General features: G+C 37.5%; 1 protein-coding gene across 7 annotated transcripts in view; it reads left to right on the top strand.

Annotated features, from left to right (window-relative positions):
* Positions 1 to 14,592, top strand: part of FGF13 (fibroblast growth factor 13) — a 615,132-nt gene extending 600,540 nt beyond the window's left edge. For all 7 annotated transcript variants that reach the window (XM_053699239.1, XM_053699234.1, XM_053699238.1 and 4 more), the window contains one exon: positions 12,990 to 14,592. In XM_053699239.1, the coding sequence (XP_053555214.1) occupies positions 12,990 to 13,126 (137 nt within the window). In that variant the 3' untranslated portion in view covers positions 13,127 to 14,592. The remainder of the gene's footprint in view (positions 1 to 12,989) is intronic.
* The last annotated feature ends 1,138 nt before the right edge of the window (positions 14,593 to 15,730 follow it).

Genomic DNA, 15,730 nt, shown 5'->3' with positions numbered 1-15,730 from the left:
GATGCCTTAAGGCCCATGTCTGATACTGCGTCACAATATGCAGAAGCTGAGGAAGGAGAGCTTCAGTCTGTGGGTGACATTTCTGATTCAGGGAAACCTGATTCAGATATTTCTACTTTTAAATTTAAGCTTGAGAACCTCCGTGTATTGCTTGGGGAGGTGTTAGCTGCTCTGAATGACTGTGACACAATTGCAGTACCAGAGAAATTGTGTAGACTGGATAAATACTATGCAGTGCCGGTGTGTACTGATGTTTTTCCAATACCTAAAAGTTTTACAGAAATCATTAATAAGGAGTGGGATAGACCCGGTGTGCCGTTTCCCCCCCTCCTATTTTTAGAAAAATGTTTCCAATAGACGCCACCACACAAGACTTATGGCAGACGGTCCCTAAGGTGGAGGGAGCAGTTTCTACTTTAGCAAAGCGTACCACTATCCCTGTCGAGGACAGTTGTGCTTTTTCAGATCCAATGGATAAAAAATTAGAAGGTTACCTTAAGAAAATGTTTATTCAACAAGGTTTTATCCTGCAGCCCCTTGCATGCATTGCGCCTGTCACTGCTGCTGCAGTGTTCTGGTTTGAGTCTCTGGAAGAGGCCTTTCAGACAGCTACTCCATTGACTGAAATACTTGACAAGCTTAGAACACTTAAGCTAGCTAATTCCTTTGTTTCTGACGCCATTGTTCATTTGACTAAACTAACGGCTAAGAATTCTGGATTCGCCATCCAGGTGCGTAGGGCGCTATGGCTTAAATCTTGGTCAGCTGACGTGACTTCAAAGTCTAAATTACTTAACATTCCCTTCAAGGGGCATACCCTATTCGGGTCTGGTTTGAAGGAAATTATTGCTGACATTACTGGAGGTAAGGGTCATACCCTTCCTCAAGACAGGGCCAAATCAAAGGCCAAACAGTCTAATTTTCGTGCCTTTCGAAACTTCAAGGCAGGTGCAGTATCAACTTCCTCTGCTACAAGACAAGAGGGAACTTTTGCTCAATCCAAGCCGGGCTGGAAACCTAACCAGTCCTGGAACAAAGGCAAGCAGGCCAGAAATCCTGCTGCTGCCTCTAAGACAGCATGAAGGAACGGCCCCCTATCCGGTAACAGATCTAGTAGGGGGCAGACTTTCTCTCTTCGCCCAGGCGTGGGCAAGAGATGTTCAGGATCCCTGGGCATTGGAGATCATATCTCAGGGATATCTTCTGGACTTCAAAGCTTCCCCTCCTCAAGGGAGATTTCACCTTTCGAGATTATCTGTAAACCAGATAAAGAAAGAGGCATTCTTACACTGTGTGCTAGACCTCCTAGTTATGGGAGTGATCTGTCCAGTTCCACAGTCGGAACAGGGACAGGGTTTTTATTCAAATCTGTTTGTGGTTCCCAAAAAAGAGGGAAACTTCAGACCCATTTTGGATCTAAAGATCTTAAACAAATTCCTCAGAGTTCCATCGTTCAAAATGGAAACTATTCGGAGCATCCTACCTATGATCCAGGAGGGTCAGTACATGACCACAGTGGATTTGAAGGATGCTTACCTTCACATACCGATTCACAAAGATCATCATCGGTTCCTAAGGTTTGCCTTTCTGGACAAGCATTACCAATTTGTGGCTCTTCCCTTCGGGTTAGCTACAGCTCCAAGAATCTTTACAAAGGTTCTGGGATCGCTTCTGGCGGTCCTAAGACCGCGAGGTATATCAGTGGCCCCTTATCTGGACGACATCCTGATACAGGCGTCAAGCTTTCAGATTGCCAAGTCACATACGGACATAGTTCTGGCATTTCTCAGGTCACATGGGTGGAAGGTGAATGAGGAAAAGAGTTCTCTATCCCCACTCACAAGAGTCTCCTTCCTAGGGACTCTGATAGATTCTGTAAAAATGAAGATTTACCTGACAGAATCTAGGTTATCAAAGCTTCTAAAATCTTGCCGTGTTCTTCATTCTATTCCGCGCCCTTCGGTGGCTGAGTTTATGGAAGTAATCGGCTTGATGGTAGCGGGGATGGACATAGTGCCATTTGCGCGACTACATCTCAGACCGCTGCAACTATGCATGCTCAGTCAGTGGAATGGGGATTACACAGATTTGTCCCCTCTGCTAAATCTGGATCAAGAGACCAGAGATTCTCTTCTCTGATGGCTATCTCGGGTCCATCTGTCCAAAGGTATGACCAGATTGGACAATTGTAACAACAGATGCCAGCCTTCTAGGTTGGGGTGCAGTCTGTAATTCCCTGAAGGCTCAGGGATCATGGACTCAGGAGGAGAAACTCCTCCCAATAAATATTCTGGAGTTAAGAGCAATATTCAATGCTCTTCTAGCTTGGCCTCAGTTAGCAACCCTGAGGTACATCAGATTTCAACATCACGACTGTGGCTTACATCAACCATCAAGGGGGAACCAGGAGTTCCCTAGCGATGTTAGAAGTCTCCAAGATAATTCGCTGGGCAGAGACTCACTCTTGCCACCTATCAGCAATCCATATCCCAGGTGTAGAGAACTGGGAGGCAGATTTTCTAAGTCGTCAGACTTTTCATCCGGGGGAGTGGGAACTCCATCCGAAGGTGTTTGCTCAATTGGTTCATCATTGGAGCAAACCAGAACTGGATCTCATGGCGTCTCGCCAGAATGCCAAGCTTCCTTGTTACGGATCCAGGCCCAGGGACCCAGAAGCGGCACTGATAGATGCTCTAGCAGCGCCTTGGTTCTTCAACCTGGCTTATGTGTTTCCACCGTTTCCTCTGCTCCCTCGACTGATTGCCAAAATCAAACAGGAGAGAGCATCGGTGATCTTGATAGCGCCTGCGTGGCCACGCAGGACCTGGTATGCAGACCTAGTGGACATGTCATCCTTTCCACCATGGACCCTGCCTCTGAGACAAGACCTTCTACTAAAAGGTCCTTTCAATCATCCAAATCTAATTTCTCTGAGACTGACTGCATGGAGATTGAACGCTTGATTTTATCAAAGAGTGGCTTCTCCGAGTCAGTCATTGATACCCTTATACAGGCACGAAAGCCTGTCACCAGGAAAATCTACCATAAGATATGGCGTAAATACCTTTATTGGTGTGAATCCAAGAATTACTCATGGAGTAAGGTTAGGATCCCTAGGATATTGTCCTTTCTCCAAGAGGGTTTGGAAAAAGGATTATCAGCTAGTTCTTTAAAGGGACAGATTTCTGCTCTGTCTATTCTTTTGCACAAGCGTCTGGCAGAAGTGCCAGACGTTCAAGCTTTTTGTCAGGCTTTGGTTAGAATTAAGCCTGTGTTTAAACCTGTTGCTCCCCCATGGAGCTTAAACTTGGTTCTTAAAGTTCTTCAAGGGGTTCCGTTTGAACCCCTTCATTCCATTGATATCAAACTTTTATCTTGGAAAGTTCTGTTTTTGATGGCTATTTCCTCGGCTCGGAGAGTCTCTGAGTTATCTGCCTTACAATGTGATTCTCCTTTTCTGATTTTCCATTCAGATAAAGTAGTTCTGCGTACAAAACCTGGGTTATTACCTAAGGTAGTTTCTAGCAAGAATATCAATCAAGAGATTGTTGTTCCATCATTGTGTCCTAATCCTTCTTCAAAGAAGGAACGCCTTTTACATAATCTGGACGTGGTCCGTGCTTTAAAGTTTTACTTACAAGCTACTAAAGATTTTCGCCAAACATCTACACTGTTTGTTGTTTACTCTGGACAGAGGAGAGGTCAAAAAGCTTCGGCAACCTCTCTTTCTTTTTGGCTTCGGAGCGTAATACGCTTAGCCTATGAGACTGCTGGACAGCAGCCCCCTGAAAGGATTACAGCTCATTCTACTAGAGCTGTGGCTTCCACCTGGGCCTTTAGAAATGAGGCTTCTGTTGAACAGATTTGCAAGGCGGCGACTTGGTATTCACTTCATACCTTTTCAAAATTTTACAAATTTGATACTTTTGCTTCTTCGGAGGCTATTTTTGGGAGAAAGGTTCTACAGGCAGTGGTTCCTTCCATTTAAGCCTGCCTTGTCCCTCCCTTCATCCATGTACTTTAGCTTTGGTTTTGGTATCCCACAAGTAATGGATGATCCGTGGACTGGATACACCTTACAAGAGAAAACATAATTTATGCTTACCTGATAAATTTATTTCTCTTGTGGTGTATCCAGTCCACGGCCAACCCGGTCTTTTTAAGGCAGGTCTAAATTTTAATTTAAACTACAGTCACCACTGCACCCTATAGTTTCTCCTTTCTCAGCTTGTTTCGGTCGAATGACTGGATATGGCAGTTAGGGGAGGAGCTATATAGCAGCTCTGCTGTGGGTGATCCTCTTGCAACTTCCTGTTGGGAAGGAGAATATCCCACAAGTAATGGATGATCCGTGGACTGGATACACCACAAGAGAAATAAATTTATCAGGTATGCATAAATTATGTTTTTTTTTATTTATGAGCTTTAGTATTGGAATGCAGTATTTTCCTCAATACCTTTTAATAGTGTGTTTTCCAAGTGATAATTATACTACCAGAGTGGTTAAGAAGTAGTTCTCAAAACTCGCATATTTATGAGAGCTCCCAAGAGGGTGCCAATGGACATAGCTTTTTTGACTTATGCATCACTTAAAAAAATATAAACATACAGGATTAGGTATTAACAACATACTAAGACTTTATTACAAGGAATTGATATTAGTTCATACAATTATGAGCCCTGGGGGGTCTTTTTTTGTGTATGCTTAAACAAGTCCTGGTAACCTCTTAATGGGCTTGAGATACTGAATTGTTTCCAGGATTTGTTTGATGAAGAGTACATTTCCTTCTGTGACAACAAACCCTTGTAATTTCATCAGATATACAAATTACTAAATAATATCATATATATTTTACCTCTGCAAGTTTTTTGTTTTTGAGGGGGGGGGGGGACTCTGTTGTAGGGATTATGAGTTATGGAGGAAATGGAATTGTAAATATGGATGGAAACTGTGGGAGATTCCAGCAGAGACGTTCATGGCTGGGGAAAGCAAATGTAGAGAGTACTAAGCTTGCTACAGTACTCTGCATCAGCTTGGCAGAAATGATGAACACATTGGCTGAAAGTGCACAAAACCACTGCACCAGGAGTCAATTTCTTTTATTAAGCCTTAATGATGTCAGTTTTCTAGAAAATGGCTCCAATAGCTCTTTGCTAACATTTTAAATAATCCTACACCTTATTTACTGGAATATCAGCTCTTTTTTTTAGTTATAAATTACCTGACATGGTCTTAAAGTGACATAATACTCATATGCTAAATCACTTGAAACTGATGCAGTATAATTGTAAAAAGCTTACAGGAAAATATCACCTGAGCATCTCTATGTAAAAAAGGAAGGTATTTTACCTCACAATCTCCTCAGCTCAACAGAGCAAGTTCTGTGTAAAAAGTTATACCTAGCTGCTGCTCAGCTGCAGGTAAAAAAAAATAAAAATTTACTGTGATCTCATGAGATTTCACTTAACTCTCATGAGATTTCATTGTAAACTTCCTTACACTGAATAGGGAAATAAGAAGAGTGTGCACGAATGCTCGCTCCTTCCGCTGTCCCGGGACAGACATACTGATTTGTTGCTTAGAAGTCCTTTACAATGGGATGTGGCTACTGAGGAATTTTTGAGGTAAAATATCTTTCTTTTTTACATAGAGATGTTCAGGTGATATTTTCTAGTCAGCTTTTTACAGCTATGCTGCATCACTTTCAAGTGTTTAAACATTTGGGTATTATGGCCCATTAAGCTTGGCATGCTGGAAATTATTTAAGATTAAATTAAGAAGTGGCCAATCACACATAAGCAGGGGCTGTCAATCATCCTGATCGACTCTGGATGATTTCACTGTACCACACTTACCTAGTGTTTAATTCTCACTTGTGCAAGCCTGGAACACTTGGGCCCCGAAGATGCTTTTGCAGCTTCATAAATGTGGCCCAATAAGCTTGTTAAAGGTAGGACATGAGTAATGTTAAGCAAAATATTGGAGTTGCAAATATGTTTAAAATGATGCTTAATTTTCATTAAAGGGCATTAAACACTAATTACATTTTAAGCTCCCTCTAATTATGAGTGGCGCTACATTGGAACATAGGTTTCAATGAAGGTATATATATATATATATATAAGATATTAGCAACAGGAGAGAACTCTCACTTACAAAAAACACATGCCAGGGTGCAAGCAAAAAAATGAATAATATTAATGAACAGATGGCTGCACTCACTGGTCCTTTTCAAACATATTTATTTCTGTGACGTTTCGGGGACCGTATCCCCTTCCTCAGGAAACGTCACAGAAATAAATATGTTTGAAAAGGACCAGTGAGTGCAGCCATCTGTTCATTAATATATATATATATATATATATATATATATATATATATACAATAAACAATGGAGGGTCCAGCACAGGTTCAAAAACTTGCAGTAATGCTCTCTTGTGGGGTGCACGTACGTGAGAGGGTCCTGCACACCTCTAATAAAATAGAAGCAAAATCCAAAAGGAAAACACCAGCACCCACAGTTCATCAAAGTGTTGTCTTTATTGTGACATTGAAGACAAAAAGCAGCAATGTTTCGGATCCATCTGATCCTTAGTCATGCCTGACTAAGGATCAGATGGTGCTGGCGTTTTCCTTTTGGATTTTGCTTATATATATATGTATATATATATATATATATATATATATATATATATATATATATATATATATATATATATATATAGATAGATATCCAAATCACCAGATCTTGCCCTCAGAGGAAAACTGCCTGGGTGCAATTTTGCAATAAATAGTAGCCAAAAAAAATGCACTCTCAGGTCTCTCACAACCAAGTTACTTTATTCCTGTAATGTTTTCGGAGGTCTTGCCTCCTTCATCAGCATGATGCTGATGAAGGAGGCAAGACCTCCGAAAACGTTACAGGAATAAAGTAACTTGGTTGTGAAAGACCTGAGAGTGCATTTTTTTTGGCTACTATATATATATATACATATATATATATATATATATATATATATATATATATATTTATATATATTTATTTATGAGCTTTAGTATTGGAATGCAGTATTCTCCCCAAGACCTTTTAATGGGTGCACCAACATTTTAGCCAATATTATGCTAAAATCAGCTAATATTATTTTTTTCACTGTTTATTGCACAAATTACTATGAAATGCATTTATGTTTAAATTATGCTATTATTTTGTGCTTTGGAAACTTATGCATATTGATATAATTGAAGGTATTTTTACCATGCACTCCTAAATTCATTTCACAGCTGGTGTAGTCTGTGATTGGTTCCATCAGGTGTAGTACAACATAAGCAAATATATGTGTGATTTGTTGTTAGGAGAGTTCTGCTTTTTCTAAAAGAAGGAGAATGTTTGCATACTTAATATAACAGGATTTTTTTAAATAGTATGTGTGGTATCATTCAGAGATACTTATCAGCAGTCACCTTTTGTAGCTGTCCAAATGTTATTTCACCTTCATCTTTCAGAAAATGAAAGCAGAAACTACATTTATTTGTGGTTGTGCTGGCTCCGTCTCTGTTATTGAAATTATTATATCAATAAACATTTAGTGCTAACTAGACTCCTCTCATTTTATTGGCCGGTCTAATAGATTTAAATTGAACCACATTGCTAATGGATACAACTGTGGTTTAGACTTAGGAGCCTATTTAACAAAGGTCTGTCGGACCTGATCCGACAGTGTGGATCAGGTCCGACAGACCTCGCTGAATGCGGAGAGCAATACGCTCTCTGTATTCAGCATTGCACCAGCAGCTCTTGTGAGCTGCTGGTGCAATGCCGCCCCCTGCAGATTCATGGCCAGCAGGGGAGTATCAATCAACCTGATCGTACTCGATCAGGTTGAATTGCTGCGATGTCGGTCCACCTGCGGACAGGTTATGGAGCAGTGTTCTTTAGACCGCTGCTTCATAACTGGTGTTTCTGGCGAGCACTTGATAAATGTGCCCCTTAGAGCCCATCATTATCAAGATTTTGGTAACAATTACTCATTTCTTCTCCAGAAGACAAAATCAAAAATACAAAATACTTTATTTCTCAAGGTATTGTCCAGGTGAAAAGGATCTTTAGGGTGTGCTATATTTTAAAAAACGTGACTCCTGGGTCTGAAGAAGATGCATAATTAGTTTTAAGGACTAGTAAATACAGTAGATTTGCATAATCAACAAATGCAGAATAAAAAGACAATGCAATAGCACTTAGGACTCGATGATCTAAGCCTCGCCAGATCAAATCTAGTTTTTCTCGTCGACTCTCACAGGGGCTGCCCTGGTGGAATGATCATAAAAAAGGGGCAATCACTGCAACTTGCGAGATAGCTCCTATTGAAAGTAATGGAGCTCGCTGGATAGGGACACTTCGCTCCTTAGCGCGAAGTTAGCAGTGAGTAGGGGACACACTTTAAAATTAAATCCTGCAGCCAATATAAAACGCATGACACTGATTTCTGCATATAGAATCTTACATTTGCCTATATTTTCGTATGCATGTGTTTGTCTTTTAGGGTTATAAGTATTTGTAGTGTTTTGAGAAAAGCTTGCTCCTTTTAGTTGGCAAGAAAAAACTGTGAGATCCGCGATGCGAAAATCGTTACAGAATTACACTAGAAATAGAGAGACATTTTCATATATGAGAGGAAAGGATCTAGGAAGCGCCTCAAAAGTGGGCAAAGGATTCAATGAATGTATGTGTACATTAAAATATTTATTATGTAATAGAACAATCTAAGCAATTTGAACAATTTAAAATAATATTGAGTCTCTAAACATAAAATCAGTCATGGATCCATGTAATATGTATATCTATATATACCTGTCCAGGTGGGACAAATTTAAAACACAATAAAACAAGTTAGTTCAGTCAAGTCTTGACTACATGCAGTATGTAAAATCTATATGAATAAAATCTATATACATATAATACATTTAATAGTATCTCAGTCCAAATTGGGTATATATGTATGACTCCTCAGGGAAAACCAAATAATGCAAATAATGTGTCAATGGTGATAGTCCAAATCCTTGTGCAGTGGCCAAATCCAATTGTCAAAAAATCAAGTGTATCACAAAATTACTACAAAAATAAAATAAAAAATCCAATAGTAGATGTGTGAAAAATTTGTTTGCAAAATTCGAAAAATGACCAAAAAAATGTGAATAATATAAAAAATAAAATGAGAAAATGAAAACAAAATATGTAGATGATAATAGTGCTCCTAATTGGGTGAGTTCTAATGAAAAAGTGTTCCTAGAGATAGTAATAAATGTCCAAAGCTCTTAATTGATCAAAAATAGATACAATTCCCAGTCACAACCTGTGGAATAAAAAAACAAAACATAGTGCAATATTGCTAAATAATACCGTAAATAAAATTGAAATGAGGCTTACCATAAATAGCCAACGCGTTTCGACCCTTCTTTAGGCCTTTATCAAGACTCTTTTCTCTAACTAAGACATTTTCATATACGCCCATGGAACACCCATGTTCAGTCCATTTTACGAAAAAACAATTACGCTTTGCATTTTGTATTTATAAGTACACATTTCTGTGTGTTTTTGCACATCCATTGTACTAAAATTACAATTTACGCTGTGCATATTTAATATGATTTATGCCTGTGTATATTACATACAAATTTTACGTTTTTGGTAAAATACGATTTTTGGTGAAGCATTATGTCTTTACGATTTTTGATGCACCTTAACAAAACAATTTTTCCTGTGTATTTTTGTGTGAATGGCTCAATTATTTGCTTTGTATGATGTTTAAATTGCAAATTTTATTGTGCACTTTTCATACGAATATGCAATATATGCCCCTTAGTGAGACATCCTGTTTTCAGGGTAAAAAGTCACTTTAGATCAATCCACCAGGGAAATAGAAGGACTGGGAGCATTCTTTAATAATCTCACCTGCCCAGAGAGCTTTAGATAATCGGCCCTTAGTCTAAACTTCAAATAAATAGATTTTTTTGGACAAATTTCAAAGTAATGTTTATTTCCAGTCCCCCTGTATCATGTGGCAGTCATCAGCCAATCACAAATGCATATATAAGTATATTCTGTGAATTCTTGCACATGCTCAGTAGGAGTTGGTGACTCAAAAAGTGTAAATATACAAAGACTGTGCACATTTTGTTAATGGAAGTAACAGATACACACAGAGTTACACACACACACACACACACACACACACACACACACACATATACACACACAGATACACACAAAGTTATACACACACATATACACACAGATACACACAGAGTTACACACACACACACACATATACACACACAGATACACACAGAGTTACACACACACACATATACACACACAGATACGCACAGAGTTACACACACACACACACACACACACACACACACACATATACACACACACATACACACAGAGTTACACACACACACACATATGCACACACAGATACACACAGAGTTACACACACACACACACACACACACACATACACACACACACACACATGCACACACACATACACACACACACACCTATCACTGCAATATACAAAAAACAAACACAGATTTCTTGAAACAATACTTCCCCAAACACAATACTAAGTGCTGGTAGCCAACAGAACTAAAGGCAATAGCTAGCTGAATGAAAAACGGTTCAGAGCTACCTCTAAACTGTAAGCTCCATGGGCAGTCTCTTATGCATCCTAGAATGTAAGCTCTTTGGGCAAATCTCCCTTACATACCTGTATAATACTTCTAAAATAACTGTAAGCTTCTTGCTAATATAGCCACAAAAAAGTGCTGCCCCCTCCCAATCTGCTGCCCTAGGCCAGTGCCTTGTTTGCCTAGGCCAAAATACGCCCCTGGTACCATCATGATATTAGACCCAAGCTGGGACTTTCAGCTGTTTGCATAACCCTTATTCATATTCTTTGGAATTTTAGGCTACTGTGTTTTCCAAGTGATAATTATACTACCAGAGTGGTTTAGAAGTAGTTTTCAAAACTAGCATATTTATGAGAGCTCCCAAGAGGGTGCCAATGGACATAGCTTTTCTGACTTATGCATCACTTAAAATAATAATAATAAAAATCATTCAGGATTAGGTATTAACAATATACATGGGGGCTATTTATCAATGTCTTGCGGACATGAACCGCTGTAGCTTGAAGGCTTGTGGAGAAACAGATGTATTCAGGCCTAAATAAATTCCCCCCTAAGACTTTATTACAAGGAATTGATATTAGTTCACACAATTATGAGCCCTGGGGGGTCTTTTTTTGTATGCTTAAACAAGTCTTGGTAATCTCTTAATTGGCTTGAAATACTGATTTTTTCCCAGGATTTGTTTGATGAAGAGTACATTTCCTTCTATGACAACAAACCCTTGTAATTTCATCAGATATAAATTACTAAACAATATCATATTTATTTTACCTCTGCAAGTTTTTTTTTTTTTGGTGGTGGTGGGGGGGGGGGCGACGACTATGTTGTAGGGATTATGAGTTATGGAGGAAATGGAATTGTAAACATGGATGGAAACTGTGGGAGATTCCAGCAGAGACGTTTGTGGCTGGGGAAAGCAAATGTAGGGAGTACTAAGCTTGCTAGTGATGTGTGATGCATCAGCTTGGCAGAAATGATGTGCACATTGGCTGAAAGAGCACACTGCAGAGATGGGAGAGGTACACATCTCTTCTTTCAAAACCACTGCACCAGGAGTCATTTTCTGTTAGAACATGGCTTTTGGACTTATTAAGCCTTAATGATGTCAGTTTTCTAGAAAATTGCTCCAAAAGCTCTTTACTAACATTTTAAATAATCCTACACCTTATTTACTATAATGCCAGCTCTCTTTTTTAGTTATAAATTTCCTGACATGGTCTTAAGCTTGGCATGCTGGAAATTATTTAAGAATAAATTATGAAGTGGCCAATTACGAATAAGATGGGGCTGTCAATCATCCTGATCGACTCAGGATGATTTCACTCTGCCACACTTAACTAGTGTTTCAGGCTCGCAAATGCAAGCCTGGAACACTTTGGCTCTTTTGCAGCTTTATAAATGTAGCCCAGTAAGCTTGTTAAAGGAAATGAGTAATGCTAAGCAAAATATTGGAGTTGCAAATATGTTTAAAATTATGCTTAATTTTAATTAAAGGGCAATAAACACTAAGTACATAGTACATGGGAACATAGGTTTCAATGAAAGTATCTGAAGAAAAGTTGCTACACATGTACAAACACATCAGCACTGAATTGCAGTGACAGCTAGATTTCAACAGGGTAACGCTCATAACTAGAGAGAGGAAGAAGATATCCTCAATACTATTTTTATAAAATGTATTTATTGTTTAATATCCTTTTAAATGGGCATTAACTTAAAAGAAATCATTGTAAAATATTTAATTAAGCTAGCAAACAAACTTTGAAAGTACTTTCATTATTTAATTTGTCTACTATATCTCAAATTCTGAAATATGACTTTAACAATTCTACAGAGTGAATGCTTGGGGGTGGATTTGTCAAATGGCGGACGGACATGATTTTGATTTGTCAAATTGGGAGTGGAGAAAGCAGCATCCGCTGCATAATAAATCTCCCGCGTAATCAGCGCTGGAGCTCATTTATATCTTTCTCTAACTAATTACAGGAAAGATAAAAGTGCTTAAGTGGCTTTTCAAGGGGCGTGTGCCTGGATTGCAAAACATTATAACATTTACTAACAACTTGGCAATTTGCTTTTAAAACATGTATTATATGTGCAGGTGATGTGCAAATATTCAAACATGACTTTAATGTCCTTTAAAATTAATGATAACATAAGTTTTGTGAAAAGACCAGAGATTGTATAAGACGTGGTTTACAATCAAAAGTAAAGTTTTTATAGGGACAAATAGGTTATTCTTGAAGCACAGAAATAAGTGTCTAACCCTTCTGCATGTTTTTTTTTTTAGTGGCAATGTACAAAGAGCCTTCACTACATGACCTCACAGAATTTTCCAGATCAGGAAGTGGAACACCTACAAAAAGCAGAAGTTGTTCAGGAGCCTTAAATGGTGGGAAATCTATGAGCCAAAATGAATCAACGTAGCCAGCCTCAGACAAAACAAAGGCTACAGAAAATACCATAATGGAACCTTACCTCTGGATGCTGTTGAATTCTTACTAGCAGTATTTCATCCAAATGTTCAATTATTCAGGACAAGCCACTGAACTTGCCTAGATCACTCACGTGTCTCACTCATTAGATCTCTGGGTTGTCAATGGATCCCATTAATTTAGAATATGCATTTTGCATTTCAGAAGGCACCTGGATAGTCAGCAAAACATACAGTGGAATAAACTATAGAGAAGACGTACACTGTTCTCTATTTATATCACCTATGCTTTGTGGGAAATGAAAACAGAAACATTTCACAGAACTCAATGCTGATAAGAATTTGCTTTCCAACCAAGAATAATAGACCACTTTTTGCTCTTTAAATAAAACTTTACTGCTTATATGTTTTATAGGGGTGAGCATACAAAATGTAAAATTGTTTTTCTTGGCTTACAGTTTTATATATATATATGCGCTTGATTTCATGTATTATTCATTTGGAAAATCGCAACACTGATTTTTAACAAATTCAGCTTTTTGAACTGTATATTTTCTTCCATTTTTTTTATGCTGTGTCTCACCAACAAACTAAGGTTGGAACTGAGATTGTATCTCAGGCTCAAGTAAACAGTGTTCTGTAATTTAAAACTAACTGAAATTATAATTTTCCAAAATATATTTGTAGTTTCCTCGTTAGGTACAGTGCTGACCCTGATCCGTATGAACAAAATTGTAATGTCAACCCAAAATAAAATATCCAATTATGGATAATATAATCCACATGCATAATGTTCTCTTAGTTCCATTTTGTGTAAAATGTCATATTAATGTTGTGGCTTCTTTTTCTAAAAAAAGAAATGAAATAAATAAACTGTGGAATTAAGGTGAAGATTTTTATAAGAAGTGTCTTATTTGTAAAAGTCCTTTTTTTTCAATGTTTGATGTCCATGAGTATCATAGACAAGGAGACATTTGGACAGGCTATGTCTAAACAACACTTATGCCTGCTATTTAAATATTAGTTAGTTTTTTATTAAATCATCATAACCATTGCATGGGAGAAAATGGCTCATTTGGAATAGAAGTGCATGATATGTTGGTTTTGTTCATTAAACAAATTTAATTAAATACTCCAGACATTATACAGGTTTTCATGTCTTGTTTATTATTTGTTGTGTACACCAAAATGCACTGAATAAAAAATTTATATTCTTATGTACTTTTTTAAAATGTTACTATATTCATTTAATTGGCAAAATCTGTATTTTATTTTTGTTTTCTTGTTCTTTCACCCAAAGTTTATATACAATATTCTGGTTTAAAAGAAGGCTATGCATACTTTCTGTTTACATGTTCATCCATAACAATTTTTCTTTGTATTTCTTTTTTTAATAGGATCCTGTTTACGTTGAAGCAAATTGTGCACTTGTATAATAAATATGTTTCCTTCAGCTAAATGCTTGTCCTCTAGTCTTTTTTAGATTAGTTTTAAAAAGACACATTGCCATACACAAAAAAAGGGTGATTCATAAAATATAGTTGTGTATTTCCTATCTGTATTTCTGGCATCGTAGAAGCATGAATTAAAGGCACATGAAATACTTTGCGATTGTAAAATAAAAATATTTTATTATGTTTACAAAAAAACAAACAAAAAAAGTAAAAAAAAAAAAGTGTGCAATATAGTTTCATATTTTTGTCCCCTTTTACTCCAAAAAAATCTTTAAGGAAGGTGGTTTCCAAATTCTGTGGATTGGAAGTGCATGCTGTAGAGTTAACAAGCCTAACCTTACTACATATTTAATCCTAATTGGTTTCATGAGAAGCGATACGACTAGATACAGATTTGCTTGCTACATGAAAGAGGCAATCCTTGTGTGTTCCATAAGCAAGTCTGGATTGGCTCCTTCAAATAAGACAAGTGAGGGTGGACTTTTGCCATTTAAAAGCAGTTGCAGTAAACTTGCTGTTAGTATATTCAAAGTGTTTTAATACTTAGTATGTTAATAAAAGGCATTTTATGTTCCTTTATTATAAATACATAAACCCCCAGCCACAGACACATATATGCATGGTTGTTACTCAAATGATATCCCTGATGTCTCTTAATGGAAATTTTAAAATGAATCACTGAACTCCCACTCCCAATTACACTACATGGAATCCCATTGGAACAGTGAAGGGGAGAAGTATAGATTTTAGGTTTCACATTTCCATTTAGAAACAGCTGAAGTCAAGGCAGCATTTCTCTGATTTCTATGGGTAGAGTCAGAACTATAAATGACATTGTTCTCCAAATTGTTCTGTCCTGCATATGAAAGAGTAGCATTTACACAGGTTAAAATAGTTTTTTTTCTTTATCAAATGAGTAAATGCCGTTTAAATTAATTAGAATCTGTACTCACACTTTTAATACAGACAGCTACCAAGTATAGAATACAGTCAACAAAGATACTGCACTCAATGGATTTGCAATGAATCAAAACAAAAAACTGTATAACATAATGTGCACCTTGGTACCACACACCCCTTCATTTAGATAAAAACAGACTATATGATTGACTGTCCTAATGGATATAGAAACAGGGCAACAAG

Source organism: Bombina bombina, chromosome 1 (assembly GCF_027579735.1).
Source record: "Bombina bombina isolate aBomBom1 chromosome 1, aBomBom1.pri, whole genome shotgun sequence".
NCBI classification, from domain to species: Eukaryota; Metazoa; Chordata; class Amphibia; order Anura; family Bombinatoridae; genus Bombina; species Bombina bombina.
This window is presented reverse-complemented; position numbering and strand designations above follow the sequence as displayed.